Genomic DNA, 27,634 nt, shown 5'->3' with positions numbered 1-27,634 from the left:
TGAGAGCCTGGGAGATACTACAGGGGGGCTGGACCAGAGGCCCGGCCAGGGGAGGGGTGCTCTTCTCAGCTCTCAGTCGGTGAAAGGCAATACTCTCAGCGTGGAACAGCTGCAGCCAGAGTGGAGAAGCAAGAGAGAAAGTGTGCTTCTTCTGTGAAGTGAGTGTCCCCTGGGGCTGGCCCTCTGTGATCCGCCCTCCGTGATGGCCAGCCAGAAGCACATTCTGACCAGAAGTGTCCTCCAGGGGACTCCAGGCCTCGGTAAACAGGTCATCAAGGCAGCTGCCTCAGCAGGGCCACCCCACCCATTGGACCATCCACTGCCCAAGGCCGGGTCCCCTCTGGGCTTGTGCTGAGCAGCCTCAAAGGAGGAGGTGGGGCAGAGGACAGGGCCGGGAACTCTCCTCCCCCACAACACATGCCGCATAAAAAAGCGCACGTGCCACGTGGGTCAGAGGTCGTCGGGAGGCTGATAGTAAATAGTTTCAACTGAAAAAAAAAAAAAGACTAGAGTGCTTTCTCCATCCCAAGGTTAAGGAAGAAGGCAGAAGAAGACGGGGCATAAAACGGGGGGAGGAAACGGGGCAGCCCCAGCAGGCTGGAGGTATTGCAGTTCAGGCTCTTGGGGCCCAGGCCAGGTCTTCTCCTGGAGGGTCTCAGGAGTCCGGGCGCCTCGACTCACCCAGGGTCCGGAGAACTGGGCAGTGGGCTGCGTGCGGGGCAGCCCTGGGAGGAGGGGAGGGAACTGTGCTCTTGACTTTGGTGGTATCATGGGTGGCTGGGGCCAGGCCCCGCCCCAACTTTGGGCCCGTGACTACCTCTTGAGAGCTCCTGAGTAGGGGAAGGGTGGACCCAGGGTTTTGCCTAAAGTGGCTGGGAAGATGACCCCCCCCAGGCTGCTGTGGGGGACTGGCAGAACCTGAGCGTGTCAAGGCCAGAGGGGCCATCGAGCCAAACCTGCTAGAGAAGAAAGCCTGAAGCAGGGGGAAAGCCAGGGTCACTCTCACTTGGTGAGTCAGAGACAAGCCTCAGGCCTCCGACTCGAGTTCAGGGCTCTTGACTCTATCAGGTCTCGGGAAGTCACTTTGCCTTTCTGGGTCTCAGTTTCCCCAGTTGTCAAAAGGAGGAAGGATGGAGGAAGCTAACATGTTGCTGTGCACGATAGAGCCCTTCCTCCCAACCCGAGGAGGTGGGTGCTACTACCAGCCCCATTTTTCAGACTTGAAGACTGAGGCTCAGACAAGTCATTGTGCCCTTTCCGCTTCCCCCGTGGTGCTTTTATCCGTCCTGCCTCCATTTTCTGCTGTCGCCCACTGCCCCAGCAGACAGACACACGCCACTGGGTGAGCTGTTTCTGGACTAGAATACTTTATTCAAGAGAATCCGGCTGACAGTCAGACGGCCCCGCTGGGGCCTCGGGGAACCTGCTCCCCTTGCCGTACGCCAGGAGGCTGGGACGCACAAGCCTTCTCCCTGGCAGCCCTGTCCCCTTCAGCTGAGGACCCACTCTGTGCCTGTGTCCCCCCGAGAAGCAGGATGGTGGTGCTTGGCTGGAATGAACAATGTCCCAGCGCAAGCAGGTGGCAAGACGTGAGGGGAGACCATAGTGGGGCAAGGAGTACAAAGGTTCCCAGGCAACCGCTGCGGTCCCAGTGCTGAACATTCTGCTCTCCAGGGTGCTGAGCTGCTGCCAGGAAGAGAAGCTGGCCAGGCCACCTGCACCCTGCTTGCCTCCACCCTCTTCTTGGCCAGGAGCCCCCCGAGCAAGGGCAGCTTGTCCGTGCAGAGCCCAAAGCCCGAGAACAGGCCTCGGGGCCCCCTCCTTCCCTCTCCAGCTCCCTGGAGACTCGGAGCCTCTGGGCCCTGCCTTGCCTCTCACTCGCCCTCGCGTCTTGCTTCTTCCCAAACTGAAGCACCCACGGGTCTGCGGCCGCCTTTTTTCCTTCTCTCGCGTTCTGTTTAAGGCACTGGATTCCTGAGGGTCTTGTCCCTCCCCGCCCCTCGTCTAGGAAGGGGCGAGTCATTCAGCAGGGATACAGTTGGCTAATAAATAGAGGGCAGGTGCCAGCAGGGAGGTAACTGAGAGTGACGATAATAAATACACGAGCCGGGTGGGGCCTCTCCGAGGGGCTGGTTACCTCCGGGGCACAGCGTGGCCGCACCTGCCAGAGATCAAGCATAGACGGGGGTATCAGCACACTGCCGAGGGCAGGGGTCCCCTCTGATGGGAGGGGCACAGACGCAGAGGGGAAGCTTGGGCAGGGAGCACGAGGAGGATGCAGCACTACTGGATGCCTGCTTGCACCGAGGCCAATCAGAAGCTGGGAGCTTGCCTTCACCTAGCACCTACCCAGGGCCCAGCCCGGTGCCCAGCCCTGTCTCGTTCACCTTTAACAACGTCCCACGAGGGAGGCACGGTTATCGTCCTCCATTCAGAGATGAGGAAACTGAGCTCAGAGAGGGTAAGAAAAGGCCCCAAGGCCAACAGCTAGCCAGTGGCAGAGCCAGGATTTGAACCCAGTCTGGCTCTGTGATATAATACCTCTGGTAACTCCGGGACAGCAGCCTTCAAACAGGGTACATGTACCCCCAGACGTATGCAAAGGTTGTTTTAAAGAAACCAGTCGGCAGCCTCCATAAGTACTCTGTCTTAAAATTGTTCGCGCGAGAGCACGCCTGCCTGGGGTCTCCTGCCCCGTCTGCCCCATTCCACGGTTTCCCTTCTCCTTCTAGAAGGAAGGGAATGCATCTTTCCAGTTCCAAGCCCTGCTACAGTGCTTTGCCCCAAGGTGAAAATATTTGGGGACACAAAACAAAAGAACAATCTGAGACATTGGCTGGGTGTTGAGAAAGGAAACATGGCTAATGACAACCAGACCATTTGCAAGTCAGGTGGTTTCCGAGTCTTTGCTTTCAGCAAATTGAACAACAACTTAACCCAACTGTCAGCTAATACATCATTAAAAATAATTTTCGTTAGCAGATCACTATAAGGTTTCTGGCAAATAACTTGGAAAAGGTTTAAGTAGATGAGTGATATTGATAAAAACTCCCTCCAGTTTCATTTACTTATGTGAACAATTTTTCTCAGCCCTTTTATCTATACAAAATGATACATAGAAATAGAATTAATGTTCAGTCCTGACTGAGTCTGGCAGGAAGTAACAATTCATTAACGGATACATTAGCTAATTGAAAAGAAGTAGCCGCATCCATCTCATTGAGGGGTATTTCCAATAAGATTTGCTTTTTGACGTTGATTAAAACATGATGTATTGTGCTGTTTTGATCACTACTAATAAGTGTTTTGACAATTCATTCCAGGAGACATTTTGACCTTGAGCTTTATGTTCATAGGAAATATAAAATAATTCAAATTTACATACCATTTTTGTGGCAGAGATCATGAAAAGCTTTTGAACATTAAAAAATATAATACATTAGGCTGAAATTCTGTAGGGGGAATGAAAGGGAAATACAAGCTCAAGAAGGAATAGAAGTAGGAGGGGATGAGGCTCAAACAGTTGAGTGCCCACCTCCCACACGGGAGGTCCCAGGTTCGATCCCCAGTGCCTCCTGATACGAACAAAAACAAACAACAAGCAAAACAAACCAAAAAACCCAACTCAGGGAAGCTGATGTCCGGCACCTCAAAAAAAAAAAAAAGGAAAGAAGCAATATAAATATGCAGCTAGTAAAAAAAGGGTGTTTATGTGAATTTTTCTGTTGTTCATTTAAAAAAAAAAAGGATGATGGTAAGATTTTAAATTAGGCTGGCATATGCATATAGTTTCCATTTGAATACATCTGAACAATTATACAATAGTTTTATATTAAAATATTAATATTTATAATATGCCGAAATGAAATCCTTTGCAACTATTTACAGTTATGATGAAGGAGTTTAATGCCAACTTTAAAATGAGCTAGGGGACACATGATTTTTTGAAATTCTTTTCAGAGATTCCCGAATAAACTGTTTGAAGACTGCTGTCGGGGGAGATGGAGGCTGCGCGGCCTGGGTTGGGGCCCTGCCTTGAGGTCTTTGCTCAAATCAGTGCTTGGGCCGGGGTGCGGGGGTAGTAGATTGGGGGGGGCATGTCTCAGTTCCTGGAGGGGTGAGGCTGGGAGGTCAGGACTTGGGCCAGCTCCATTTCCTTGGCTCTAAATGATTTCTTGAAGTCTCAGAGCTGGGAGGAGACTTCGGCCCTGCAGGTGAGCCCACGATGTGACTGATCTACTGTGCAATCCAAGTATTTTATTTTGAGGATTTGCCATCACGGATTTGGGTCTTTCCTTTTCTGGTAAGATGGGCAGGTAACATCTGAGGGGACAAGGATGTGAGGGACCCCTCAAGGATCCCCTGGGGACAAAAATCGTGGCCTGGGGGCCGCTGTAGGTTGGGCCTTCCCCCAAGGCCACTAGGAAGTGGCCCTAATAACTTTTCAGCCGCTGGAATTGTCATCACCAGAATCTGAGCATCACGAGAGCGGGGGTCTTGTTTGTTTTGGTCAGTGAGGTACCGGGCACACGGGAGAGGCTCCGTAAATGTCTGTGGAATGATCAGCAGCTTGGAGGATCCCTTGGCCCCTCATTCTACCCAGAGAGAAAAACTAGGCTCCAGAAGGTGAACTGACTTGCTCAAGGCCACACAGACGCTGGGACAAGAGCCACCGTCCCCTGAGGCTTCCTGGGCCCTAGGACCCCTAGGAGGTGCAGCTCCCTGCTCTAGCTCCCAAGCCTGCCCTGAGCCTGTCCTTTCCCCCTCCCCGACCACTGCCCCTGCCGGCAGGGTGGGGCTCCCCGCTGGCCCAGCCTCCGTGCCATCCCTGCCCCCCGCGCACTCACAGGTGGCAGTCTGTGGGTCTCTGCTTCTCTCTCTTCCTCTTCCCCCTGCCCTTGGGTCTCCTCCTGCAATAAGCCAAAAGCGTCAGGACAGGGTGGCCGGGGGACCCCATGCTGGGACAGAGGCTGGCAGGCCCGAGAGCAGCCCCGAGCCCCAGCCAGGCCACTTACCTTTCTGGCTTCATCTTCTCCCTCAGAGGCCTGGGAAAACAGACAGAGAAAGGGGCAAGGGAGAACCAGGAAAGCGGTAAGTGGGCGTTCCCTGCCACCCCCTCTCCTCCCCTCAGCCATCCCAGAGTCCTGGTCCTGCATTTGGCGCTGGGGCCACTAGGGGGTAGCATGGAGCTAGACAGGGAGTGAGGGCCTCGGGCTCCCACCCTTGGCTCTGGCCGCCCCACCAAGACAGGCAGTGAATTCCAAACACTTTACGCTCCTCAGCCTCTTGGCACCAAATCTGGGGACTTCTGAATGGGCTGCTCTACTGGGCCTTTCTCTGTTCACTTCCTGCCCTTGTGCCTCCCGCCTTGACTTCCAGGCTGCATTCTGGGAGTTTCCTCGAGGATGGTAAATGATGGGCCAGGCCAGGGCCAAGGGGGTGGCTGCTGCCAGCTAAGGCTGCCCGTCAGGGCACGATGCCCACCCTGCTCCCCTCCCTGGGGGCTGTGTGGTGCTGCAGGCGACAGCAGGGGGCGTGCGTAAGGGGCGGGGTGAGGGCAGGTGAACCCGAACACCCCCAGGCACCAGGCCTGGCTCTACCTCCCAGGGCAGTGGCTGTTGGCCCAGAAGAGAGAAGAAAGTTGTCCTTGCTGCTGGGTCTGTTGGAAGAGGACAGGGCCTAAGCCTTCCCTGAGAAGAGTGGGTGGAGGTGTGGGGCAGCCACGGTTAAGAGTCAGCTTGGGATCAGGGAATGCTGCCCTAGGAGGCTGCCTCCCTGGGGAGCCAGGGTGGGGTCCCAGGGTCACTTGGGGCTGTACTTGTCATGTCTCTGCCCTCTTGGGCAAGTCAGAGACACTCTTGGAGCCTCAGTCTCCTTCTCTGCCTTGAAAACTGAGTAGCTGTGAGGGCAAAGGTGATGTCGGAGGCCAAAGTTACTACCCAGCACTAAGCCTGGGAGGATTCCTTATTAGCTCTGGTTTATAGGGTGCCGTGGGAAGGGCCTAGAGCCTGGATTAATGCCCCAAAGGGGCAGCCAGATCCCTGGACACTAGGTGGGGCCAACCCCGGACTGTAGTGGGGCTCTTGAAGAATGTGGTAATGACCGGAGAGGTAGAATGAAAAAGGACAGGCTTAGCGGTCAGACAGGCTGAGGTTCAAATCCCTCCTCTCACACGCACTAGCTGTGGCAAATCACACAACCCTCGGTTTCCTCATCTATAAATTGGGGGGCACTAGGACCTGCCACCCAGGGTGGGTATGAGAGCAGGGACCTTTTCTGTCTTGCTCATCACTGTACCCCAAGCACCTAGGACAGTGCCTGGCATATGGTAGGCACTCAGTAAAGTATTTGTCGGATAAATGAGAAAACCTGTTCAAGTGCCTAGTGGGGGGGAGGGGAAGGGGGTAGTTAGTTAGTCCTCCCCCGACCACCCGCCCAGGAGGGGACCGCAGGACCCATTCCTGCCTCCAAAGCCCAGAGGTCAGGGGCAACACCTCAGCTCATGACTTGCTTCTCTGAACCTGCCTGGCAGTGCCACGTTCGCTGCTCCTTGTCACTAATGCCACTGTCCCCTGGGCACCGGTGGCAAGGCCGGTGCTGGTCAGAGGCTCTGGGGGGCAGGGACGGGGGCTGCGACTCGGAGGGAACCCCCGCGCCTCCTCCTGCCCCTCCTCCCATCCTTCTGCTTCTCAGTCCAAGTTGCCCCTCCTGTGAGCACAGTCTGCTCCACCACCAAGTCCAGACTTGCACCGGCTTTGCCTCTTGGGGCCTCTTGCAGGGGCCCGGGGCAAGCTGCCTTCTACCTCGGAAGAGTGGGAAGGACATCCCCCAGCCCCTGTAAGTCTGGGGGGTGGGTCCCAGGCTCCCCCCCCTCCCCAGTCATCTCTCTGGGACCACCGCCTCAGGCAAGTCTGGCTGGGTTGGGGGCACACAATGCAAGGCAGTTGCCACCGGATGCCTTGGTTTCCCTGGTCCCACTCAGCTGGGAAGGAAGTGTGGCCTGTAGCAGGGATGGGCACCCCAGCCTCCACCCGGGGCCCCCCCGGATCCTTCATCGCAGAGGCTGCTCAGACCTACCTGCACTCGCAGCGGGTGTGCTGGGAGAAGCTCATCTCCACGTAGGAGGGCGGGTCCCCAGAGCGGATCTTCAGGAGCTGCGGGAGGAGGAAGATCGATGTCCGGAGCTGGGGCAGCCCGGGGTTTGCCTCCTTGCAGGGGGAGCCGACTCCCCATTTCCCAGCGGCCTTTGGACTACATGCCCTCATTCTGCCTTGAGCAGGGGCAAACCGCTGCCCTGTGCATCTCCCTCTCCCTCCCCGGGGTCCCAGCATAGCAAGGGTGACAAGGCGCCTGTGCTTTGGAGAGGGAACGTTCAAAACGTGGCTCTTCCACCTGTTGAATGGCCCCGAGCAATTACAGTAAGGTCTCTGAATGTGAACTTCCTCATGTGTCAAATGGGGATAACCCCCGCCTTGAAGGAATGACGCAGACGCCCGCGAAGCCCTGCCATTACTTGGAGGTGCAAAGCTTGCCAAGAGGCCACCGAACGCCCCCTCCCAAGTATAAACAAGGACTTCTTTAAGAGCAGCAGATTTCTTTTCAGTTTCAGCATTTTCAGATATCCTGGGTCTTGGACTAGGGCTAAGCCAGAACCTGAAAAAACTGGGGCAGTGGAGACGAGGGGGCTCGGGAATGAGGGGCTGGGCACTGGGCGCCCGGCCTGGGAGTCAGGGTCCAGTCTCCCTCCTGTCTCTGGCTCCCTCTCTTGGGCAGGCTCGGTGGCCCTAGGGTGCGAGCGGGAGGCTGTCCCTACCTGCATGGTGATGTTGGCCGTCTCCACGGGCACACAGAGCAGATTCTCATCGCCGCAGCAGCCGGTGCAGCGCATCAGGGAGACGCAGGAGGGGCTGAACATGTGCTCCACCTCGCTGGGGTACTCAGACACGATGTCCACCAGCCTCTCCAGGACCCGGCAGTAGCTGCGGCCCCACACCTCCTGGAAGGGCACCACTGCGAGAAGCACAGAGGCTGGGTCAAGCCAGGAGGGACGAATGCCACAAAGCCCTGGGCTCGGCTCCCCAGTCCCTGAAAGGCCGTTAAGGGTCAGCCCACACCCCCTCCTCCAGGAAGCCCCCACCCAGGTCGGAGCTCTTCCCGCACTGAACTCCTGATGAGACCCCCAGTGGTGGGGGGGCTCACTCATCTGCTGGATGGAAATCCCAGTGGAGCAGGATTTCTGTGTCCCGAGCTCTGCTCTGTTCTCAGCTCAGGCACTGCAGTCTGCACTGATCCCTCCGAGGAGTATGGCTCTTTCTGGATCTTTCTTTCTCAGGTCCTCCCTGGTGCTACCGTAGGCTAGGGGCAACTTGCAGAAACCAGGCCATCCCCCAGGCAGGGCTGGTCTTCCCTTTAGGCCTCAGATCAAAACCTGTCCATAGCTCCCAATGGCCTGTCTCACCAAGCTCTCACCAATGATAGCCCCAAACCTCTTCTCCATGTCGGTCCTAACAGTCTGAATTCCCACCTTTGGGCTTGTGCCCTTTGTGGCCCATTTGCCAGCAATGCTCTTCCCTTGCTTCTCATTTCTCTTCAAATCTTACCACCCTCTTCTCAAGGCCCCCTCCCCACCTCCTCTCTAAAGCCTTCTCCAGCTCTTCCAGTTTGAACAGATGTCCCTCCCTTGAGCACAACTTGGCCCCAAGAGCTCACCTTATCTCGGTCATTGGTGGCTTTTATCTCTGTTACAACTGAATCAAGGCTCCTTGGGGATAGGGACCCAGGCGCCCAGTAAACACAGGCTAAGTACTGGTTGACTGGATGCGTGGTCACTGAGGACCCCACAATGTCCTGGTGGTCATGAATGGACACTTCTGGGGGCTGATCTGGAATCTCTCAAAAGATCTCTCTCCAGCCCTTGGCTGGAGGTCTGCTGCTCCATTCAGCCCTGCACTTCTAGGGGGGCACTAGGGCTGGGAGGCGGTCCAGGGGAAACCAGGCATCTCCCACAAAGGTGGCTCTGCAGCCCAAAGACGGCCTATTTTGCAATATGGGGCCAAAGGAACACCTGCCTCTCGTTGATTCTACAAGCTTGCGGGTTTTAGTCCGAAAGCTTCATGAGCACGATGGGACCGTGAGCACTTAATCTCCTCCTTGGAAAATGTAAATTAGAGCAGAGGACTAGCCAGCCGCCAAAGTGCCACAGGCCCCTGCCCAGGAACCAGCCGCTGACCACCCCGCAAACAGACCCCCACGCAGCTGGGCTCTCAGGGCTGGGCGAAGCAGAGCCAGCCAGCCTTGGCAGCAGCGGGAGGGATTTCCTCTTCTCACCCCCACCCCCACACCATGCGTCAGCAGGACCCAGGCTCCAGAACCCTGGAATCCTGGAATCCGCCACTTCCCGGGCCAGACAGGGTTGGGGGAGGGCTGAAGGGAGGTGGGCCGGGGCCTGGTTTGCCTGGCAGCCACTGGGAAAGAGGGCGCTCCGTCCTCCCTGGAGGCCCCTCTGGGCATGTGGGAGACAGAAAGGGGGCTGGGCGAGGGGCCGGGCTGAGGGAGCACGGAGACTGCCCCCAGATGTGGGCCGAGCCCCTCAGGAAAGAGCTCTGCTCAGCTGCTCCTGAGAGCACTTCCTGTGGCCCCAGACCTGCTCCAGCGGCGGGGGCGGGGCGGAAGGAGAGGGAGGCCGTGCCCTGTCAGGCGCCTGGCCAGCGCCGGCCATCCCCAAGGGCCACTCCGGGGCCAGAGCGGGCCCTCAGCTCTCTTCCCAGCCCTGCGGACCAGCCTCCCACCTGGCCCCAGTCGCCTGCCACCCAGGAGGGATAGGACCCAAGAAGGGAAACGTCTGACCCTGAGAACAAGCTGCTGGGGAGAGGCCACAGGGCCCGGCAGAGCTGCTGGCCACCTGCCCAAGACCAGCAGGTGTCCTCTCCAGGTCACCAGTGGGGCACACAGCGAGCCTGCTAAGGGACACCCTGCTTATGCCAGCTCAGCCACCGGGCCGCTAGTTGCCTGGGGCTGCACACTCCTGCTCTGTCACAGACACTACGTGGGGTGGGGTTGGGAGAGGGCTGAGACTTCAGGCAACAACCCTGCCGAGGGCTCTCGGAGCCTCAGGGGCTTTATCTATAAACTGTGGGAGAATACTAATGCCTTCCTAGTTGCCAGCCTTGTGGTCAGCAGGGAATTACACTAAGTGCCCCAAATTATTACCGTAAATAATAAAAATCAACATCCATGCCCAGACAAACTTCCTCCTCAACACAGACGGTGCCGTCTCTTGCTCTGGTGTTAGCGGAGGGGAACCGTTTTCAGTTTTGATATATGGGGTCCAAAGCTCATTGTACTTCCTCTGATTGATCAGGGAATCTACATTTACAAGACTCCTTGCCCTAGTTCCTGGGAGTCACAGAATCCTATAATCTGTGGAAACTTAGATAGCATGTGGTCTAATACTCCCATTATACAGATGAGGAAACTGAGGCTCAGCCTTCTTTGGTAGCTGAATTACACTAAAAGCATCAACAAGGACATGGCGCATTGTTGGGGGATGGGTCCCTCCCAGATCCCAGAGACCGTGCCATCATGCCAGTCCCAAAGGGCACGCCAGGGTGGGGATGGACAGGGAAGTCAAGTGCAGCTACCTCCCCGACCTGCTGGAGTGGCAAAGGGGCCAGGGACTCAGGCGGCCGAGAATGGCTGGGCCCTGGAGAGGCTGGCTGCCAGGCAGGCAGGCGGTGAACGGGCAGCCGGCTGGCAGAGGGTGTTCCCAGCTCCCGGGCAGCTACCACGCGCGTGCGTGTGCACGTCTCTACACGCCACCGCTCCCACGGCACCGTGGGAAGCTTCAGCAGTGGTGTGTGGCTGCATTGCACGTTTCAAGAGACAGGGAGGGAGGAGCGAGGCAGGGGGCCTGGCATGGGCCTCCTGCTTTCTTGCATGTATGTCTCTTTGGCAAACGTCTCTTCGCCCTTTGAAGATTCCCTCTTGATGCAACCGGGGCGGGGAATGAAAGGGCCAGGGAGAGTACGACTCATGTTCTGTCTGTTTGTAATCAATGAAGCGGCCTGGTCAGAACCCTGCAGCTCTGCCAGGGCTGGGCTGCTGGGAAGGTCTGCTGTCCCTCCCTGACTCTCTTGACTGCTTGCCCATTTTGTCCAGCTCCCAGATCCCCAGTCTAGCCCCTGGCACCCCCTGCCCACCCTGCCCTCCATGGCCCCTTCTGCCTGCCTCATATCATGCTAGGGAAGGGGCCCTGAGCTGGTCAGTGGAATCCTGGGAATTCTGGCCCTGGCCCTGTGTGCTCTGTGTGCTGGGTGATCTTGGCCCAGGAAATCATCTAGTCCAGGCTTTTTGATCACAGTGGGGGATCTCTTGGGTTCTGCCGACTTCATCAGCCAGGATGTCTCAGTTGTAGACTCTCCCCAACTTATTATCAACCGGCATCCACCCTTTAGGTCAATCCCTTCCCATCCTCTGCACCTCAGCCAATCGGGCTTACCTTCCACCTCTGATGAGCTGTTCCCAGCAGATAAGGCCCACTGCTGTGGACAGAAAGGTACAGAGATGAGGCAGGGGCACCTTGGGGCTCTGTGTTCTGCTCCACTGAGCCCCTTCCCACCTGCTCCACAAATTCTCTCTCTCCGCCTTGTCTCAGATCTGCCTCTTTCTAGATGCAACTAAAATCCCACTGGACCCTGGGTGAGTTCCACCCATATCTGGGGAAAGGGAGGGGAGGCTGGAGGCTTTGAGATGCCCTTTACCTTCTGGGTCCCAAAGATCTTGCAATTCTGCGGGCCGGCAGTCCAGCCCTGCAGGCCCTATATGGCCCGCCTTGGCCAAATGCCAGAGCCCAGGGGGAGGCAATCAGCTGGTGGGAACTGAGGAGCCCCGAGTGGGTGTCGCCAGGGGCTGGTGCTGCCTGTAACATGACACCTCTTTCCAGCTCTACCAGGCAGGGCTCCTGGGCACCTGGGAAGCTGCCCAGCCCACCCAGCTGCGGGGCTGGGGCTAGGGACTCCCAGGCAGCAGGATAGCGAGTGGGAAGGGAGCTTATTGGCTTTGTCAGGATTTCACTGCCCAAGCTGGCTCCTGGCCAGACTCACCCAGCTCCTGGGAAAAGGGCCCTGCTCACTTCCCCATGCCCCGCACTCAAGACCTCCGGCCACCCACCCAGGAGAGCGAGCACAGCCAGACCCCTTGTCTCGCCCCTAGCCCACCCAGAAGTCCTCTGCTCAGCCCTGAGCCCTGGTGGGGGCAGGGCCCAGGCTCCCCACTGCCCACCTCTTTGACTGCTCCCCCTCCCCCTGCGAACCCCTGCACCAGGCCAGGTCAGAGGTCCCGGGGGTGCCTGGCTGGTCACAGGGTCTCGACCCAGACCACAAGGCCAGGGATGGGCCTGGGATTAGTGGACAGATGCTTTTAGCAAAGCCACCAGGGCTCCAGGGGCCAGACAGGAAACCTCCCTCCCTTCCCTGTGGCTCCCCACCCCCGCCCCCAGGAGCTAGAGTGGGGAGCAGTCCAGCCTGAGGCCCCCTCCCAGGGGACCCTGGTCCAGCCTGGCCCCTGGACTGAGTTCGGACTCCTTGGAGCTGCTGCTCCCAAGAGTGGGTCTGAGTTCAGAGCCCCCTGCTTAGAGTGCGGGAGGTGGGAAGCTCAGGGGCGGCGGGCTTGGGGTGGGGGCCGTTCTTACCTGGGGGGGAACGGCAGGCAGCGCCAGCCCGGCCAGAAGCTGCAGGAAGCAAGTGAAGAGCCTCATGGCAGGCACCCTTTCAGACGTCCCGAGCCGGCCGGCTCCTAGGGAAAACCAGCATGCTCGTCCCTCTGGGGGGGCCCCCCGCACAGGAGCAGGGGATTGAGAAGAGCTGAACGGGGGGCTCACTGCCCCCCTCCCTGCTGCCCCGAGGCCCCGGCCGGTGGCCCGAGCATCCTCTGGAAGCCCTGGGGAGTCGGGAGCCCGCAGGTGAAGCTGAGCCCCGGGAGCCTGCTGGGCAGCGGCCCCGCGGGGGGCGGGACGGTGTGGGGCAGGCGGGCCCCTGGGGAGGGTCCGGTGGGCGCCCAGGGCCACCCCAGGTCTTCTCGTGGCTGGACAGGGGGCCGAAGATGCAGTTTCCTCCTCAGACAGCGGCTCCCTTCTGGGAGTGGAGCTTGCAGGCGACTGGGTTTCAGGGACTGGGAATAGGGGCGGAGCTCCCGAGGCGCCCCGCCCACCCCGAGACGGCGGCCGCGCGCCGCCGGGCCCGGGAGCCCCGGGAAGAGGCCGCGGCCAGGGCGGAGCCGGCGGCCTCGCGGCGCGTGGAGGGGCGCCTCGCCCCGAGGACCTACGGCGTCCCCGGGGCGCCAGGGCCCAGCCGCGGCCGCGTCCTCCACCCGGGGGCCGCTCGGAGCCTAGGGCCAGGGCAGAGGGGCCTCCGCCCGGCCCGAGCTCTTCGGGGCCAGCCCCCTTGAGGGGGGATCCAGGTGAGGAGCCCGGTGCCTGGGGAGAAGGCTCACGACCTTGGCGGCCCTCGCGAGGGGCTGCGGCCACCCCACCCCCACCCCTCGGGAGGCTGCACCTTGGTCTGGCCTTTCTTCGGAGTGGCACCTTAGGTCATCCCCACAATCTTCGGGAGAGAAAGGATCAGTAACCCCATTTTACTGACTGAGACACTGAGGCCCAGGGCCTTGCCCGTATGTATTGTACAGACACATGCACCCTGGAAAAGCACATGGGTCCAAGGAACTGGCAGAGATGAAACCCAAGCCACTGGGCTCCCCGTCTCTCTTCCCCGTAAGCCACCCTCCTGTCAGGCACCCAGAGAGTAGGGCCACCCTCGGGGCACCTGCTGGGCTCCAGCTCTCCTTTCGTCCTTGGGCGGCTGTCCACTCTTCCTTGGGCGGCTGTCCACTCAGGCCCTCTCGGCAGGGCCCGCACATGCGCCGGTGAGCGGCCTGGTCCCAGGAGCAGGAGGAAATTCTCCAGTGCAGCAGGGGCCTGCAGATACGTGTCTCTGTGTGCGCGTGTGCATTTATGTGTGACTGTGAAAGCCCACGTGGGCTGAGTCCGGGTTGCTGTGTGGTCTGAGTGGCAGCAGGTGTCCCCTGTACATGTTGCTCTGTGTGTGGGTCTGGTCTCTTGCAAACTTGGTAAGGTTGTGGATTGTGTGTGTGTACGTACATGTGTCTGCTGTGTTGCAGGGTGTGTTGGGACGTGTGTCCGAATGTGTATTTCAGTGGGAATATGAGTGTGTTTGCCTGCCTGTGACTCTGCGTGTGTGTCTTTTTCTCTGGACAGCCTTCTTTGTGTGTGACTGTGCATCTCCGTGTGCATTTGTGAGTGCCTTCAGGGTCCCTCTCCTGTTGCCTTGCCACCCTCTGTGCCCAGCTCCCTGGCTCCCTGGCAGGTTTCAGGGTCACGGAGTTGGCCTGGGTCTGGGGCTGGCGGATGGCTTCAGAGGAGGGGGGAAGCCTGGGAGGTGGCCCCTGCAGCTCACATTCCAGCCAGGAGCAGGGCAGCCCCAGCTCTGACCCCTGTGACCCCTGCGTCCGCTGCCTGCCCACCCACGTGGGGGCTGCCAGAGACGCTGCCTCCCTTCCTGGCTGGCGCCGAGCCTGAGCTGGGAGGCCCAGGAGCTAAGGCCAGTCGCTAGCTGGCTGGCTCAGCGGGGGCTGCAAAGAACATTCTGACAGGCTCCAACAGGCCAGGGTGCCTGGGGCAGACAGACTCCTTCCAGGGGCCGTAGGCCGTGGTGGAAGGTATGTGAGGGTGAGGGGAGGTGTGTTTGTGGATCTCTGGATCATACATGTTTGCTCATAACGTGTCTGTTGTATATATACGTTTGTGTATGTCTTTATTTTGGATTTGGATCTGTATAAGTGGGCGTGGGGGTATATTGTGCCTAAGTGTGTGTAATTAAGTATTTGCATTGCACATTCTTGTCTATAGATGAATTTTTGAGCACATAAGTAACGAGGTATATTTGCCTGTAACTGTATGTGTGGGAATTATATATTGTGTATGTATATGTTTGTATTCGTCCTCCCTCCCTCCCTTCCTTCCTTCCTCCCTTTCTCTCTGTTTCTTTCGACACATATTGCTTGGGCCCTCCTATGTCCCAGGCACTGCCCCACAGTCTGGGGTTGTGGCCCGGAGGATCCCTCCATGTTTATGTTCATGGGGGGTGGGTGCAGATGGCTGGGGATGCCACAGCTCGCTTTCTGCTCTCCCAGAGTGAGCTCATTTCCTTGGGTCCTGCAAACTGTGCCTCCGTTTTTCTGAACACAGCTTCTGGGTTGTGAGATGAGTTAGTTAGGGGAGGCTGGGTGGCAGAAACAAACTAGACTCCAAAGTTCTGATCGCTTGTCCTGATAGAAGGGGATTCTTGCTTACACACAGCCCAGGGCAGGGGTTCAGCGGCCCTGCCCCCTGGTACTGTGGCTCTATCGCTGACTAGCTTCTCCAAGCCCTGGTTTTCCCATCTGCCAAATGGGAGCACTAGCTGTACTTATCTCCCAGGGCTGTGGGAGGACTGATGAAGAAGCATTTGGCATGCAAGAAAAATTAGCTGTTGGGCATGATTTCTAATTCAACTTTTGATTCTAATTACAAGAAATAAAACCACTAGAGTCAGAGCAGAAACCTCGCCAGCACGGACACGAGATAGAAGATGAAGAACTGAATGCTTCTGCCAGTTGTAAAGGAGCAAGAGCCGAAGGCATTTGTTCTGTCTCACTCACACACACAGGGAGTCCCTCTTGCTATCACCATCCAGGGGAAGAGTCCTCAGCTATCACTGAAGCCTTCTGAATAGATGTTGGTGCTAAGGGGATGGCAAGATAAGTGTCCACAATTCAACACTTAACTGTTTATCGAGGCTATTGTAGCAGTTTGGTATGGTTATGAATTCCAAAAACAGATAATGGATTGTTTGTGATCTGGTCTGTACCTGGGCATGGTTAAGTTATGATTAGGGCTTTGATTGGGCCACGTCATTAGGGCATTGTGTCCCCACCAAGGGGTGGGGACTCATAGATAAAAGGCATGACAAAGAACAGAGTTGAAGGGTTTTCTGATGTTGGAGTTTGAGGCTGAAGATTTAATCTGGAGTCCAGGGAAATAAGCTCACAGAAGAAAGAGAAGCCAGCCCCAGGAAGAAAGGAACTTTGAACCCAAACAAAAGCAAGACCCTGGAAGGGAGGAACCCAGGAAGCCTGAACCCTCATAGCCATCGGCTGCCGTCTTTCTCCAACAAATGAAAACAGACTTTGGTGAGGGAAGTAACTTATACTTTATGGCCTGGTATCTGTAGGCTCCTACCCCAAATAAATGCCCTTTATTAAAACCAACCAATTTCTGGTATTTTGCATCAGCAGCCCTTTGCCTGACTAATACAGATATTGTTTGCTGTTGTTTCAGAGAGAGAACTAACATTTACTGAGCACCTATTGTGAGCCAAGCGTGGTGCTTTAAACACTTCAACTTGTTGAATTCCCCCAAGGACCTTATGAGGTAGGTTTTAATTATTCCCATTTTGAAGATGAGAAAAGTAAGGACCAGAGTTGGGGATCAAGCCTAGATGTTTCTCCGAGGCTCTTTCCGTGGAGCATGAGCCCCAGCTCCAAACCAGATTGCATCTTGAAGCCAGCACCAGCGTCTCGAACCTTTTCTGAGTCTTCATCTGGCTGGACAAACTTTGAATGGTTGATGTGTAGGAGGAAGAACCCCAGTCCCAGGGCTGGGGCCGACCCTCTGGCAGGCAGGCAGGCAAGTGCAGATCCACACGAAGGTGTGGGCCATAGAAACACCATTTGGGTTTTGACAAGTCACCAGGCATGGGCCCAGAGCAGCCATGGGGTCCTGTGTTGCACGGTTCCCTCAGGCCATCAGGTTGGCCCCTGGCTCTGAGGCCACCCACAAACCCACACCTCCCATACCTTGTGTTAGTCATGGTCTTCATCCCAAAACACCTTCCCCAACCCATCCTAACTGCCTGGCTTTTGGCTTCTTGACTCATTTTCCCATTTTGACCTAGCCTCTTCATTGTCCTCACCATCTGAACTATTGCCCAATTCGGACCACTGGAGAGATGTCTCGGTGGCCCTGGGTAAACACACTCTCCCTCTGCCCCTGCCCCTGAGCCCAGACCTGCATATGGCCAAAGGTGGGGGAGAAGTGCAGGGGCCAAGGATGGAAATCTCCCCCTTCTTGGCTGGCAAGGAGAACAACAGAAGGCAATTTGGGGTCAGAGGCTTTTTACCTTATAGTCTGGGCATGCTTTGTAGCCAATGGCTGCCCAAAGCCACCAGCAAGAAGCTTCGGTAGTCTCCTCTGCCTTTCGTCTCCTGAGCTGAGATTTCCTGTGGGCCCACCCCAGCCTCAACCCCAAGTCTGACTCCCTCTCTCCAGGCATTTCTTCCAGGCCAGGTCTCCCTGGCCACCCACAATGGGCAAGATGCCTTCATCCAGGTTCCCACAGCACCTTGACTCAACGGCTCCTCCATCATAGCACTTGGCCCTTCCCTTGGAGTCAAAATTGCTGAGTTGCTTGTCTGTCTTCCTCAAAGACTGTAAGCTCTAAAAAGCAGAAGCTGAGTCTCTGGTTGACCTTTGTATCCCTAGCTGCTTGCTCAGTGCCTGGCACATGATAGGTGCTTATTTGATATTGGTTGGGTTGGGTTAACCCTCAGAGCACTTGTTCTTCTTCCCGCAGGAAAAATATCCCAAGTCTGCCCACTTCTCATTCAAATGTTCTTCACTCCTCAGGAGTAGCCCTCTGAGCCCCCATTCTGAAGACCTTTCAATTTGGGTGGGCCTCTCTGGTGGGAGTGGGTGTGGGAAAGCAATCTCCTGCTACTGTGTAATCATGCCCTGGTCTGGTCACCACAGCTCCACCAGCCCCCAGGGGCAAGGCTCATGCCTTGGGCTGGAACCTCGTGGGAGGCCCAGGGTGGGGCCAAACTGGAAAGCAACTAGGAGAAGAGCCCGTGAGTGACCAAGTGGTTCCCAGAGGCGGGGAACAAGATGGCGCCTGCCACGAGAGCTGGGAACAAGGGGGGCCAGGCAAGGTGCCCGCAGCACTGTCCCAGCCCTTTGGGGTGACGTGTCATCACCAAAGGATTGGAAACCTGTACTTTGGGAACTTGGCGGCCAGGGCTGGGTTTTTTGTGTTTTCTGTAATTATTTCCCTTTTGTTTTCCCTTAGTATTTAGTAAAATCCTTTGTGAAAAATGCCAGCTGGTCTCAGCTGTGCTCAGAGGAATGACAAAGGGGGACTCCGTGCATGCTTGGCCATTTGCTTTAATGGAGGGGTCTCACTCAGCAAAGTTAAGGACCACCAAGGGAAAGGTGGGCTGCGGGTGCCGCAGCCAGCACTTTGGGTCCAGCCAGCCTCTCTGACCAGATCCCCTTCCAGGCTCTTCCAGACCCCAGCCTTGACAGCCCCGCTTTATTGAAAATGGGGCCAGAGGGCCAGCCAGTCACAGCTGTCCTGAGGGAGGGCGTTTGTCTGGATCCCAGTGGTGTCCAAAGTCTCATGAAATCCAGAGGCCTGGCGCCTGCTGTGTGCCAGCTACCCAATAGGGGGCAATCCCCCCCACATGGCAAGCTGCTGTTGAGGAATCGGGCTCCTGAGCTGGTGCCTGCTTCTCTTCCTGCTGTCACAGCTCAAGCCGCTCTCGAGCCTCGTCCCTGCCGGCCTGCTGCTCACCAGGAGTGGACGCTCAGCTGGTCCCTTCCCACTGCCTGAGCCCCTCCACACCCTTCCTTCCTGTGACCGCAGCACTCCCCCTCCCAGCCCCTCCACCCCTCCCCGCTGCGGCTCTCAGCCGCTCTGGCGAGAGGGGCCGGGGGAGAGCTCCCCCCTCAGGAACAATCACCCCATTCTCTGGGCTGTAAGTGATACAGGAGGAGAGGAAGCCATTTGTAACTAATCGGCTGTGATGTGGAACAGGCTTTCTGAGAACCCGAGAGCCCACCGATGGCCCGGGGCTGCGCGCCTCTGCCGACAGCTGGAGGGCTCTGCTCTCATCTCCGCACGGGCACCGCCGGTCACTGCCTCCCCGAGCCCCTCTGCTGGGAGGCCTGAGGGGTGAGGGGGTGGCAGCTCCTGCCCACGGGCACCTACCATGTGCCAGGCTCCGTGCGAGGTGCTTTACAACGCGGTATGTGAGCGTCTCCCCATGACCTTCAAAGGAAGCGGTGTTGTTCCCAGGCTTCTGATGAGGGAGAGGAAGCTCAGAGGTGATGGCTCTCACGAGGTCCCACGGCCAGCAGGTAGCTGAGGGGAGGGATGGACAAGGACCGGCCGAAGCTGTGCCAGCAGCCCGCACCGGGGGAGGGGGGGGCGGGGGGAGAAGAGCCTGCCCTTCACTAGCCGTGACCTTGGGCAAGTCTTTCCACCTTTCTAAGCCCATCTCAGAGGCTGGCTGTGTGGCTTCAAGGAGACGGTGGGAGCCCATCGTGTAGCACCGTCCCTGGCGCGTTGTTAGTACCCGATAGTTTCACTGACTAGGAGGGGGGATGGAGGTGGGCCGGGTGTCCTCTACTGAGCCCTCTGGCAGACCCTGCCTTCTGAGTCACTCCTCTGTCCCCTAAGGGGTGGGGCCCAGCTTGAGACCCCCTTTCTCTGTAGAGCAGGGAACTGGGGAGAGGATGGGAGGGAAGAGAGCATCCCCCGGCTCCTTCTCCATGCCAGGCACTTAAGGAAACAGGCGCTCCCAGGTCACAGAAAACCAGTCATGGACTGGCATCCACAGAAACACAGTCAAGGTGCAAAGAGCCACGGGGGCACCGGGGCGGGGGAGGGGGCACCCAGGTCTGGCCGGAAGATTCTGCGACGGGCCCTAGAGCCCGGGCCTGAGGCCTCTTACGGAAGATCCTTAATGCCCCAGCCTGTCTCCGAGGCAGTGTGACAAGGGTCTTTATCAGGGGCCCCCCACCTCACCACCCCCGCCCAAGGAACAAAAGGGGAGAAGTGCCTTCTGGGTGGGACTGGAGGACTCACCTGAGCAACTGCGGGCGGCGGTTTGAGGCCTCAAGGCTGAGGAAGCAGCAACCATAAGACGCGCCCACCCCTCATCCTCGGGACACGCTGCCAGGGACTGCGGAGTCTGAGGAAGCAGCCGGTCTGGCCCCGAAGGCTGTCCCTTGGTGCCCTGGAGCTGGCAGTGGGCGAAGGGCCTGGCGTCTGTGCCAGGCAGGAGAGGCCATGCTCACCCTGGTCCCGAGACCCCGGCAGGAGGGTGGCCGTGGCTTTGGTTCTTGTCAGGAATGGCGTCGTCATCATCTCTGGTACGGCCCGGAGGTCAGCGGAGACAGAATAGACCAAACAGCTCCTCACTGGAATGGCGGGGCCTGGGGGGGATCTCCGTGAGGGCCTGTCTCTGTTCCATTTTCATGTCAGCTCTTGCGTGTCATGCCCTGGGCAACTTAACTTGGCATCCGTGTTTCAGAGGGACTGGTGGCAGGCTGAGTTGACCCCTGATGTGAAGATTGCTGACCTCTGGCCGGGATGGCCTGAGCTAATTGGGGGTGGGGGGAGAGGGAACCAGTCTTCTGTGTGTCCGTCATTCATTCTGTCCTACTCAGCGCCAGGCCCTGGCCTCGGTGCTGGGGACACCAGGATGATCTCAGTGGCTCACAGGGGGCTTCCAGTCCAGCAGTAAAGGCTTATCGCTGTCTTAACAGTCTCTGCAAAACTAAACCCTCGAGAGACCCTCTGACTCGTGGTGGCCGGTGGGTGAGCAGCTCTGAACACTGCAGATGGCCTGTCCTCTTGAGGGCCCCGGACACTTCCGGGAAGGTCCCTGGAGGGAGCAGGAAAGGGCTCAAGAGAGACTTCATATGGGGAAGATAAAGCTTGGGCAGCATTAAAAGAGCATTTTAGGTTGAGCGCCTGCTTTTCACGTATAAGGTCCCGGGTTTGATCCTCAGTACCTCCTAAAAATAAAAGAAATAAACAAATGAAAACAACAATTGGGGAGTGGATGTAGCTCAGTGGTTGAGCACCTTCTTCCCATGTATGAGATCTTGAGTTCAATCCCTGGAACCTCCTAAAAAAAAAAAGGGCATTTTTAGTCGAGGGTGTGACAGGATATGGGTGATTTGAGGAACATGGAGGAAACCGGTGGAGCTGGCCCACAGGCGCTGCTGGGGAGGGGCCGTGCTGGAAGGGCAGGCTGGTGTCAGCCTGGGAAGAGCTTTGAAGGCCATGTTGAGGGTTTCTCATTTATTCCAAGGGCCGGGGGGAGCCATTTCAAGTTCTTGAGCAGAGGCCAGATGTGCATTGTAGAGATGCAGCTGTGGGCAGGTGGAAGGTTATGCCTGGAGGCAGAAGGCCACATCTCAGGTTATGGCAGAGCTGAGAGTGACCTGAGTCAGAACAGTGGCTGTGAAGAGAGATGGGAGAGGCCTCATGTCACCCAGATAAAAGAGTTAGTTCATTCCCCAGCCTTCTTTGGAACTGGCTATGGCCATGTGACTAAGTTCTGGCCAATCTCCGCCTTTCCCCTTAGGGCCACTTACAGTTTTGGGTGTCAGTGAACATGTTGGGTTTGACCTCTTAAAGGAGGGACATGTCTGTCTTCTTCCCTCTCCACCAAACTTTGGCCTGGAATTCAAATGTGATGGCAGGAGCTCTCACAATCATCTTGGACCCTGAGGATGTGCTGGAGAGAAACTGGATTCCTGAAAACTTGGTGGAATCACTCCACCAGCCGTGGCCTGCTTATATTCAGAATTATTGTATGTGAGAGGGAAATAAACTTCCATCTTGTTTAAATCACCATCATTTTGGTGTTTTCTGTTAACACGCATGCTGTTCCACATCTTGCCTTATGAAGGTGAGAAAATGAATTCCACGCTTCCTTCTTAGATGCACAGAAAGAAGGCTGCCTTTTTCCACGGCTTCTCCCGAGGAGTGAGTCATATCACTGTTCCTGGGAAGAACTGGGGTTCTCCCATCCCCTCCCAGTTTGAAGCAGGAAAAGGGAGGCCACTGTTAAGGTTGCAGATGTTAAGTGGAGCTGAGCTGAACCAGCCTCCTACATCCCTCTCCCCCCAACGCTCATCTTCCCCCAGAGATCACAGGAAGGAAACTGTGTTGGGGGCAAGAGGTGCAGAGGGGAGCCAGCTCGGTTCCTCTTATGGTTGGAGTCCCAGGGGTAGAGGAGACAGAAAGTCTAGCGCAGCCCTCAGCAGACAGCCCTCCAGCGGGCCCCTGGGCCCAGGCTCCTCTACACAGAAGGACCTCTTGGCTCCTTCTGCAAAGATCCTCCTCTCCCCCGTCTCCCGTGCCCCTCATCTGGGAGCATCCCACCACCCAGGAGGCTCTCAGGGGCAGGATCGGCTCCTGGCTTGGGTGCAAGGAGGCGGAGGTGGGCGTGAGGCAGAGCTGTGTGGGAGGCTGGTGTCTGCAGTGGTGAGCGCTAACTTTCCAGATCTAGCTTCAGGTGAGGAAAGCTTCGAGGAGGCCAAGTCTGCCAGGCCATGAATCAAGCGCTCCAGATGACCTCATGTACCTTGAGTCACTTCCGTGACTGGAAGCTGGAGGAGTTCCCTGGAATCTTTACTGAGCACTTCTCGTGTTCCAGGCCTCATGGATACGTGTGTGATCTCATTCATCCGCACAGCAGTCCTGGCTCCTCAGCCCCATTTGAGCAATTTTAGTGATGAGCATAATGAGGCACAGAGAAGTTAAGAAACTTGCCTCAGGTCACGCAGCCAACAAGTGACAGAGCTGGAAGGCGAACCCTGGTCACGTGACTCCAAAGACCGCACTTTCTGTGCTAGGTAGAGCTGAGGAGCACAAGAGGCAGAGGGCAGATTCCAGGTCACCCCAGACCTAGATCCGATTGTGAAGGAGGGGCGCTCCGCCTTTCCAGCCACCCCCGCCCCTCATCACTTCTCATGCCACCGCCTACCCCCACCCCACCCCTCCCTCCAGCCTCCTCTTCACCATGGTTGTCTGGACCGGAAAGGTTTTGGGTGACACAGGCTTCATGGTTCAACGAATAATAATACTACTAATCCTTTCTGAGTTTATTGATTTCAAACCCCTTTCACATACTGTGTGCTGAAAACATCCTGTCAGGCAGTCGAGGGAAGAGACAGAGATCAGAGAGGTTAAGGGACTTGTTAGGGTCACACAGCTGGTAAGGGTAGGGGTCAGAACCAGAACTGTCTCCTGGCACAGAGCCCATCCTCAGACCTCAGGTCTCTTAGTGCTTCTAAGATGCACCTCCTGGGGGCCAGGCCCTGTGCTGAGCAGCGGGGGAGGGTCTGAGGCCCAAGACACATTCTTGGCCCTCAAGGAGCCCAAAACCCAGCAGTAACAGGAAGAAATGTCGTTAAGATACAGAGCTGGTGAAAGCAGCAAGGGGGGGGAGGGGACAAGCTCCCGAAGAGGCAACCAGAGGTACCACTATCGCAGGGATGCCTGCGTCTCTCAAGGGAACCACAAATCTCCAGGAACCATGGGCCACATTCATGATTTTTGCCATCTCAAAATACCACCTGTAGGGAAGCGGCTGTGGCTCAGTCAGCTGGGCTCCCGTCTACCATATGGGAGGCCCTGGGTTCACGTCCCGGGGCCTCCTTGTGAAGGCAGGCTCGCCTGCACGCTGCAGAGCGCTGCCCAGCCCGCAAGTGCCCCGGAGAGCCGACTCAGCAAGGTGACGCAACAAAAAGGTAGACAAGCAACAACGCAGAAGAGCGCGCAGCGAACGGACACAGAGAGCAGACAGCAAGCAAAAAACCGCAAGGGAGGGGATAAAAAAAATACCCCCTGTTCATTTGTTTGTTTAAACTGACTCAATATTCTTATTTGAAAAATAGTTTTAAAGGAAGCATGATATCACTCCCCTAAATAGAATGGCAACTGTAAAAACCAGTTAAATGTTAGGTAGATGTTGCCAGTGGAGATTCTGAGCCAAGGCCTGCTCTCTTTTTGTTCAAGAGGAAACTTTGCCAGTGCTGGTGAGGTGTTAGAAACGTCTTAGCTCCTGACGGAGGCTTTCTCCTGGACTCCTCAGAAGGACGGAAAGGGGACTGGAAAGAGGACAGTTTTCTCACTCCATGATCCAGTGTTGTTCAAGGCTGGGTTTGAGTCTGGCTAACGTCATCCCCAACAGGCCCCCACGTCATCTCTGACGCTGTGCGTACCTGGAGGAACAGTGACATAGAGGAATGGGCATCTCGACACCCGTGATCAGGGAGGGGTGGTGTCTGGGAGCAGACCCTCCACTGCCACGCCACAGAGGGCAGCTCGGAGAGGCCACAGCGTCTTCTCTCCGAACAAGAACAGAAAGCATAGGTAGCTGCTCAGCTTCCGTAGGTCCTTTCACACCCTGCAAAGAGATTTTCTGAAGCAACTGAAGCTCACAGCCCTACAAGATACCCCAAACAGAAGTGAGGGTTTTCTCTCTATTATGGATGAGAAAACACAGCCAGTGAGGGCAGCCAGGCCTACCCCCACCAGATACTGAGCAAAGGCTTGACGCCTTCTCTGGAACCACCCTGCCCTCAAGTAAGAGAATGCAACATTCACTTTGTAAGGAAAACTTGTGCCCCACCCAAGCAAAACCTGGACCCTCAGAGGTTGGCCCTGGAAGAACTTCTGGGAGAGCCATCCTGGGAGTCTGATCGCTGCCCTTGAAACTGGATTTGCTTTTCCCTTGGGGGTCTCTCTCTTTCCACTGCTACTGCCATGCTGGTCCCAGTGGGGACTCCATGGAAGGAAGGGCAAGGGAAACGAACACCTGAAGGAACAGGAATGGGTGGCTTTCCTGAGCCTGAGGTCAAGGGCTCGTACAGGTTGGCAGCCCAGGGCCCGGGGAGCTCAGTTGCTGGCTTGCCTCCACGTGGATGGCTCGTCTTATCCCCACCATCTGGAGATTCCTCTTATGCTTTGTAGCTCGTTTGGCCTCCAGGTCAAGCAAATCGCGTTCCCAGACCTCTGCCCAGCCAGGCCTCCCCAGCTTGGGGCTGCCTCCCGGGCCAAGAGGCACACTTTTTACAATTAGCCTCAGCAATGTTTCCCCTTCAAGGGAGCTCTAGGGGTGTGGCCTAGCAGTACAAGCACACTAACTTTGTTTTAGTTGAACAAGTAATACATATTCATTGAATTATATATAAATTAGCATAAAGAATAAAATGAGAATCACCCCAATCTCATCACCCAGAGAAACCCCCTATTGATCTTTTGTAACATATTCCTCTAGGTATTTTTTTTAAGCCTGCTTCTATTGTTTTCCATATAAAAATGGCACCAGATTGTTTTGTAACCTGCTTTTCTTCACTTAATGATCTTTGAGAAAGAAATGTCTTTGCATATCAGTAATGAAACTTCCCGAGCTTTGCTGCTCAAATCCCAGCAGCATCAGCATCAGCTGGGAACTTGTTGGAAAGGTAGAATATGCGGTCCCACCCCAAGCCTCTTACATCAGAATCTGCATTTTAACAAGCTGTTTGGGTAAATCTTGTGCACATGAAAGTTTAAGAAGCGCTGCTGTTCAGCATTATTTTTAATGACTGCACTACCAGGAAATATTTACCCCTGCATGGCCAGATCAAACATTTTTGTCTTTTCAGATCCATCTGTGGTTGGGCCTTTAGGTTGTAGCTAAGGTTTTTTCACACTGACAATGCCACAACGAGCACCTTTACACCTAATTGTGCTGGTGTCAAAGGCTGAGTCAAAGGCTGCTGATGCTTATTGTCAAATCATCCCACAGAAAAGTCCCAATTCCCACTCCTCCCCGCAATGCCGGAGGGTGACCATAGATAGCCCTGCACCCTGGCAGGCCCCAGTCAGATTATTCTTTTACGTCTTTGCCAATCAGACGAGTGAAAGCGGCACCTCAGGGCCGGCTCTGGATGTGTTTCTTTGATTAATAGCCCATCTAGTTGCGCATTTCTCCGTATGTGTACTGGCACTGTGCATTTCTCTTACCTGTGTGTCTACTGGGATCCTTTATACCCCATGTCCACCAGACAGGAGAGATGTTTCCTGAGCCAGCCCTGGTACAGAGCCCTGTACACAATGGACACTCACAGGATGGCCTGGCTGAGGATGCCAAGGGCTCAGGCAAAGCTTGGACCCAGCCTGGCTCTCTTGCTGACCCCAGCCTGGGGCTGTGTCCAGGCCCCAGAGCAAGGGCCCAGCAGGGTCGCAGTCTTCTGGCTTGGTGAGCCCAGGAGGGTGTTGGTGGGCTGTGGCTCCTGTGGTTCGGCAGGCAGGCCGGCTGGCCGTCCAGGTGTGCAGGGAGAGCCGGTGGCGAGGACAATTCCGGGAAATGACCCTGCCCAGCCTCAGAGCTCCTGCCCTAGCGAGCATTGTGAGCTGCCGCTGACCACTGTTGCTGAAGCTGCTGCCGGGGGAGGCAGGAAGCGGGGTGCTTAGTCACCGCCCCCCCCCCGCACGTGGCTGCGTTTGCTGCCTCCCTCTGCCCAGCCCTCCCCCGCAGGCTGAGCCTGGCCAGCCGGCAGCTGGGGAAGCACCGTGTGGGAAGGAAACAGGCGGGACCACCCCCCACGGCCCTATGAGGCTGCACCTGTGCTCTGCTGGCCCTGCCACCTGTTGCCGGACTCCGCACGAGGCCTGTCCTGGGGCCTCTCGGCAGCACAGCAAGGGGTGGGGCTGGGAGGTAGGGTCGGCCCAGGCCTGGAGCAGGTGGGCATGGAGTGGGACCCCTGCACCGACACCTACTGCATGCCTACCATGTCGCGTGCCATTCTACTCAATCCCCGTAGCCACGGGGATGGAAAGAAATAGCATCTCACCTTCAACAAATAAGGCAATGGAAGCTCACAAAATAAGAGTATTAATGGTCTAACGGATTAAATAGGTGTCAGGAACTGTGCTGGACACTTCACAAGGGTTATTTTATTTAAGGCTCACAAGAATAGTGGGGACTGGGGAAGCGGATGTGGCTCAACTGAGAGAGTGTCCGCCTACCAGATGGGAGGTCCAGGGTTCAGTACCCAGGGCCTCCTGGTCCGTGTGGTGAGCTGGCCCATGCGCAGCACTGCCCCACACAAGGAGAGCCGCCCTACGTGAAAAAAGCGCAGCCTGCCCAGGAGTGGCGCCGCACACATGGAGAGCTGATGCACAAGATGACACAACAAAAAAAGACACGGATTGCTGGCGCCACCTGACAAGAATGCAAGCAGACACAGAAGAGCACACAGCAAAAGGACACAGAGAGCAGACAATGGGGTGGGGGGCGGGGGAGAGGAAACCAAGGCACAGAGAGATGGAGGCGCCTGCTCTAGGTCTCACAGCCTGTGAGGGCCAGACCCGAGCATCTGACCCAAAGCTCCCTTAGCTCCTCCCCACCCCCAGCTGCCTCTTGCCTAGTCCCAGACGTGACTGCGGCATGCCCCACCCCCGCGGCGCCCCCGGGGCCCCTCACACGGCTCTGCTCAGCGCAAGTCGCCAGGCCTGGGCCTCGTCTCGCTGTCAATTTGTGTCCCCTTCCCTCTGCCCCGGCCTCCTCAGGGACCCTCTCAGAAAGCTGGGTTCCCCGCTGTCTCCATCCGGCCCCTCGCCACCCTGCGTTTCTCTGGCTCTGCTCTCCGGTGGGCAAAAGGGGCAAAGAGCAGATTTGCCTGGAATGGGGCCAGCATCCCCATCAGTGCCCGTTTCTCGAAGTGCCTCGAACT

At 56.8% G+C, this 27,634-nt stretch overlaps 1 protein-coding gene and 1 long non-coding RNA gene across 9 annotated transcripts; both read right to left on the bottom strand.

Moving 5' to 3' along the window:
- Positions 1–1,348: 1,348 nt before the first annotated feature.
- PGF (placental growth factor) lies at positions 1,349–13,980 on the bottom strand. Of its 8 annotated transcripts, none has more exons than XM_004455167.4 (8): positions 13,818–13,978; positions 12,689–12,792; positions 11,498–11,540; positions 7,814–8,010; positions 7,078–7,154; positions 5,016–5,045; positions 4,848–4,910; positions 1,349–2,161 (listed from the first exon to the last, which is right to left on the bottom strand). In XM_004455167.4, the coding sequence occupies exons 1-8, from the start codon at positions 13,909–13,911 to the stop codon at positions 2,134–2,136; spliced, it is 636 nt and encodes a 211-aa protein (XP_004455224.2). In that variant the 5' UTR covers positions 13,912–13,978; the 3' UTR covers positions 1,349–2,133. The 8 variants fall into 8 exon arrangements, with proteins under 8 accessions (XP_004455224.2, XP_004455225.2, XP_058149047.1 ...); XM_058293064.1 differs by lacking the exon at positions 1,349–2,161 and adding an exon at positions 2,888–3,648 and having other exon boundaries at positions 13,818–13,979; XM_058293065.1 differs by lacking the exon at positions 1,349–2,161 and adding an exon at positions 3,882–4,239 and having other exon boundaries at positions 13,818–13,979.
- A 2,265-nt stretch (positions 13,981–16,245) lies between these two features.
- On the bottom strand, positions 16,246–26,340 carry LOC101427386 (uncharacterized). The gene is made up of 3 exons (XR_188069.4): positions 25,923–26,340; positions 19,977–20,911; positions 16,246–19,250 (listed from the first exon to the last, which is right to left on the bottom strand). It is a non-coding gene; the product is annotated as an uncharacterized lncRNA (long non-coding RNA).
- Between the last annotated feature and the right edge of the window lie 1,294 nt (positions 26,341–27,634).

The sequence above is a fragment of the Dasypus novemcinctus genome, chromosome 3 (genome assembly GCF_030445035.2).
Source record: "Dasypus novemcinctus isolate mDasNov1 chromosome 3, mDasNov1.1.hap2, whole genome shotgun sequence".
NCBI classification, from domain to species: Eukaryota; Metazoa; Chordata; class Mammalia; order Cingulata; family Dasypodidae; genus Dasypus; species Dasypus novemcinctus.
Note: the sequence above shows the minus strand (reverse complement) of the source record. Positions and strands in the feature narration are given on the sequence as shown.

What these genes read in the sequence shown, in the direction of transcription:
- PGF (XM_058293064.1), bottom strand. Translation starts at nt 13,911, where the DNA reads ATGTGCGGGCCCTGCCGAGAGGGCCTGAGTGGACAGCCGCCCAAGGAA. An exon ending in CACACCCGCTGCGAGTGCAG is followed by an intron (nt 5,046 to 7,077) that starts GTAGGTCTGAGC and finishes CTGTTTTCCCAG; the next exon opens with GCCTCTGAGGGAGAAGATGA. An exon ending in GAGAAGATGAAGCCAGAAAG is followed by an intron (nt 4,911 to 5,015) that starts GTAAGTGGCCTG and finishes GGCTTATTGCAG; the next exon opens with GAGGAGACCCAAGGGCAGGG.